This window comes from Austrofundulus limnaeus, unplaced genomic scaffold, assembly GCF_001266775.1.
Source record: "Austrofundulus limnaeus strain Quisiro unplaced genomic scaffold, Austrofundulus_limnaeus-1.0 Scaffold114, whole genome shotgun sequence".
Taxonomy (NCBI): domain Eukaryota; kingdom Metazoa; phylum Chordata; class Actinopteri; order Cyprinodontiformes; family Rivulidae; genus Austrofundulus; species Austrofundulus limnaeus.
In genome coordinates, this window is record NW_013952516.1 from 658743 (window position 1) to 664091 (window position 5349).

Sequence of the window (5349 nt, forward strand, 5' to 3'; positions counted from 1 at the left end):
CACATTATTACAAATAAATTCATTTCTGGACATTTATGGTTTGATTTCTTTGTATGTATCGATCACTTGGGTTGTTACCGACATCTGGTGAAAATTTCATGTCATTAGCACCTCTAGTTATATATTTACTGAGAAAAACGGTGACGTGTTCAATACTTATTTTACCCGCTGTACACTAACACACTCCAACATTATGTATGTTTTATAGGTCCAACTTGCTTCATTTTTCAGTTCTGGTGTTAGAATTTGTTTGGTTTGAACATAATAAAGAAGACGAATCACTGTTTTGATTTACAGTTCGGTTGCTATTCTACATATCAAAACACCTTCCTAAAAAGACACCCAGATAGTCATAATTGAAGCAATAACCAACTAAATGTCAAAACATCCCACTGAAAAATTTATCATTTGTATCTGTTGAATATCTAAATACAGAAACGTGTGGAAAAGCCAAAGAGAAAGAAATTTTTCATCATATTACTTGAACGACTGAATGTTTTTGCTTGATTTTTCCATAAGCTAATAAAACAAACCACTGAACCGGCAAGACAGACAAACAGGTGTTTGATGACACTTCTTCTCATTTGTTGATGCCAGCTTGTCTGCCGCCACTCAAGATTTCATTGCATGAGTCAAAAGCAGACTCGGGCGGTTTGTCAAAAAAAAAAAAACACCTGTTTATATCCCGAGTGTCATTTTGCTTCGTGTACCATGCATCCGAAGGGCAAAACTCAACTTTTACATAAACATACCTCTGATTTATTCGCCGTTCGTCTTCACTCCCAAAATCCTGTAAAACAGATAAAGTGTAATTAGTAACACCGTACTGGCGAGAAAAAATCTGAATGCACTATGAATAAACGCTCTTAGGCTGGCAGATAACAGAAGCTACAGCCGTTTTTAAACACAAGTCATAAAAACGGATAAATAAACATCACAAGGAAACTGTGGAGGAGCTACGATGAATTAGTTTATAAAGGTATGTTTCATGTTCTACAAAAATTTATGATATATCTCCTTCAAATTACAAGGGTAAAAAAAATGAGATAGAAAATAAAATGTTGCTTGGCCTCTTAATGCCACAGTTAAGTACCACTGCTGCAACTCCTATAACTAAATGATCTGTGCCAAAGCGCTACAGTCACGTTATAACAGCAATACCCAACTTGACATATTTGTACTTTTTTAAGCTGAATGAGATAAGCTGTTGACATTAGTACGAATGAGCTCATTTTGTTTCAACACAAGGGATTGTTGGTTTAAGAGCAGTATAGTTTGACATAGGTGTCGAGAGAAATATGTACAGTTATGTCCAATCGAGATAAACTTATCCTGACATCTGTTAAACATGATGCTGCGAGCACATTCCAGTGTTGGTATGAAAAATACAGGTGTGTTTTTACTTCATGTAACAGCAGATGCAGCAGCAAAAAAAAAAAAAAAAAAAAAAATTCCAGGATTTTCTTAAAACTTTCAATTCAATTCTTTTTTCAAAAAAATCTAGATGCACGTCCAACTTACTGAGTGTGGAAACATTTGATTTACTCAAATAAAATAAAGTACTTCTGCATCTGCAAAAAATGTGGAGGTGGTGACTTAAGGTAAGATACTTAAATAATACCTGACACGATTACAAAATTAGAGGATGTCACGAGAAGTGGCACTAGAAACAAGCGAATTACTCAGCAGGAAAAAAAACAAGTCCAGAAATGCCATTTCTAGAACTGACTGACAAAGATTAAACATGGCCAGAAAACAATGCAATTCTTGGTGCCTTTTTATAATGTAGTAAAATAATCCTGCCTCGTGCCTGCATCCTCGACATGCCTGTTTACTTAAGCTCTTTTTTCCCTTCACTCCAGTACAACACTTTCCCTCCCGCCTTCCCTTCCCACCCCTCAGGAGCAGATGACATCATAGCTGCAGCAGACTTCAGTCAGCTTTTCCTATCAAACCTGGACACAAAATTCAACCTACAGTAACGTTCCAGGGATAAAACAAAACAATCCTCCTTAACAAGATGTGATCTGTTTACAATAAGTAACTATGTTATATTTGACTGTAACAAACACTTGAAGTTAAAAATCAAGCCCTTTGCAACGGCTCTAACACAAACATTTGCAACGCTGTAATCACATTTACAAATAAAATTAAGCAGATACAAATGCAGACATCAATTCTGATTTATCTGGTTGTATGCAAAACAGAACAGGGGGAGCTCATCTGTTTGCAGCTGGTGAGTAGTGCCCCCATCTGGTGACTGTATGCTGGGAAATAGTCAAACTTATTATGACTATATGTRGTAAATACTATCACTTATTGTTCATGTCAGTGACTACAATAAAATGTATTTAAACTGTGCCTCTCCACCACTGCAGCCAATTAGGATCAATCCATGTATTTTYATCCCCTTATAAATGTTTGTCAGTCAGGCAATAAATTAAATTTTTAGAACAGGACCAGCAGACAATTATGCTAATGGCAACTAACACTTAGATATTATGTTAATAAATAGAACTGTGTTTATCTTTATATATTTGTTGGTGATTTTACAGATAAATTGAGCTGCAAGAACAACAAAACAAACTATCCTGCAAATAAAATCGTATTTTTCCATACTAAACCGGGTAAACAACATCCTGTCGTCGTTTTGGTAAACAAGAGGGATGTAAAGAAATCCCTCAGGGTCAGATAGTCTCATAATAAACAGCTAAATTTGTTAGCTACAGCTTGCATCAGTCACAAGACACTTAAAAGTAAGCTAACGCCAACCTTAAAAAAATCATTTAACACACTTGCTGTTTTTAATAGTTTTATATATATTTACATGCTCATACAGTATATGTAAGTTATAATAATAAATAGGCAGCATTTGAGAAATGTCATTAGCTAACAACCAAACCTAGCATAACGGTGCTAATAATTTAGCTTCAATCAGCGGGCCTCCCTCCCTCCGGCAGCATCCCCTTCCTCATGCTCACCACTACCAGACACAGGTCAGGAGCATCTCTGACTCCCCCCAAGGTGTCACACTGACCTCCCCCGCGGTCGTGGTAGCCGTGCTGGCTGTGGAAGCGGCACTCGGGGTCGGGGACCGCTGCAGTGTTACCAACGCCATGGCTGAAAGAGGAAGAAGCCGGGGAGCCGGGGATGATGCACCAAACGCCGGTCGCTGTGGCCTGGGGAGCTGCAGCTAGCTGCTGAGCTAACCACACTTAGCCCTGCACACAAACTGGAGGCTGAGCGGCAGAGAGACACCGTGTTGTTATTCAGCAGGATGGACTGAGGAAGTGCTGCCTTCAAGGCCCCATCCCTCCCTGACGGTCATAAACTTAGTAACACAGTAACTAACCCATAAACCGCACTGACACCATTATAAATTAATGTGTAGTCCGCATTAGTTTGCTTCAAGGTCAAAAAGTAAGGAACTGTTTATGCAAATGCACATGATGGGTATAGGCTGAGTTAGAAAATGTAGAGGAAAAAGAGCTGAAGKAATCTGGAGATGGTTCAGAGGACATGTGGTGCTTTGGTTTGTGTTATTTGTTTRTTTATTTGTTTGTTTATTTATCTGATGTCATGTTATGCTTACTCTTGTAAGTTTCACATCTGTTGGCACAACCTACAACTTTATTTTTGGTCACGTTCGTTTGATAATCCCGTTTTGATCCAGCAATGTTTATATCTATTAGCAACAATACACTAATGTTTTTTTGTTTGTTTGTTTGTTTGTTTTTTTTTTTTGGGGGGGGGGGTCTCTGTATGTTAATTGTAATTTAACTTCTGTATACTCTGTGCTACTTTTACCACTATGAGTCAAAATGTTCAGCTCACTTAATAGGTGCTATAAAGTTTTAATTTTTGAAATTGACATTCTTATTAATATTACTACTTGATCTACTTTTGTCTGCTTGAACTACTTTTAGCTTTTGTKCTGCAACATTTAGCTTTTAGCTTGCATTTWGCTATTTTTAGCTTTAAGCTAGCCATTTGTTACTTTTATCTTTTAACTAACTTTTTTGCTGCTTTTAGCAGGCGTTTTGCATTTTTAGCTAGTGTTCTACGTCTTTTCGCTGTTACAACTAATTTTCACCTTCTGATTTCAGCAGTCATTCCACACACATTGCATTTCTCCATTTAGTGTTTGCTTTTTAAATTAAATTTGAATACTTTTAACTTGTTTTTTTATTTGCTGTTTAGCTTGTAAATAAAACTTTTCTTCTTAAAATTATGTCATTTTTATTAGACCAGGTTAAACTCCAGTTACTGTGACTGAAGTTTGCTGTATCAGCACCTTTTCCCTTTCTCGTTTTCCCACAGGCATCCACTCATCATCAGTGGCTAGTTTCAACTTTGTGATTTGTCTGACCCCCCACCTTCCTGTCCTGTGTTTAGGCTTATCTTCACCATATAGTACGACCGGAGTACATCTAATCTAAGGTTTACCAAACAGATCTGCCAAACTACAAGAAAAATGCAATTCAGTAATATGATTTGAAAAAAAATGTGTGATGAAAATTTTTATTGTTGCAGAATTTGAGGTATAATTTAGGCTGTGATCTTCTTATCACAGTTTATTGCTGCAGCTGCAGCAGTGTCAGTGTTGCATCAGTTTACAGGCCATTGCCTTAGACGATCACTGTRTAAGCCTCTGCGTTGTGTCTGCTTATAGCTGCTGTCCAAGTTTGCTATAAATCTCACTTTCAACAGTGTTAGCTCAACCACATTTACTTGTTTATCTATTCCTCTATTTTCTTTACCGCTTTTCTTTTCTGGGTCGCTGGCAGCTAGTGCCTATTTCCAGCAGTCACTGTGCAAGAGACGAAGTATACCTTGGACAGGTCGCAAGTCCATCACTAGGCACACAGAAAACACTTMTCACTCACAGCTAGGGACAATTTAGAGTTACCAATTAACCTAACATGAATGTCCTGATGCATCTCAGTAATCCAGGTAAAAAATCAAAAGAAAAAAATTGTATAGGTCTTCTGGACGRGTTCTTCTTTAATGAAACGTTTYGTCTCTCCTCCAAGAGACTTCTTCAGTCTGAGAATGAATGTTTTTGGTCTGTGGGAGGAAACTGGAGAAAACCCACTGGTGCATGGTGAGAACATGTAAACAACAACCAAGAAGGCCCAAGGCCAGGTGGGCTTTCTTGCTGAGAGGCGACAGCTCTATTCACTGCATCACCGTGCTGCCTCTTGTTTGTATAACCTTAAAATACAGCACATCTGCATATTATTATTATTTTACTTATTTTGAATGTTTTTAACATGGAGCCCTGTCAAAGACGATTTTCTGTCACCTTTGGGACAGACAATAAAGCTTATCTATCTATCTATCTATCTA

General features: G+C 37.6%; 1 protein-coding gene across 1 annotated transcript in view; it reads right to left on the bottom strand.

Moving 5' to 3' along the window:
• Positions 1–3687, bottom strand: part of ssh1a (slingshot protein phosphatase 1a) — a 17477-nt gene extending 13790 nt beyond the window's left edge. The window contains exons 1-2 of the mRNA XM_014014352.1: positions 3038–3687; positions 753–790 (exon numbers count right to left, since the gene is read on the bottom strand). Coding sequence (XP_013869806.1) covers positions 753–790; positions 3038–3118 — 119 coding nt within the window. The 5' untranslated portion in view covers positions 3119–3687. The remainder of the gene's footprint in view (positions 1–752; positions 791–3037) is intronic.
• Between the last annotated feature and the right edge of the window lie 1662 nt (positions 3688–5349).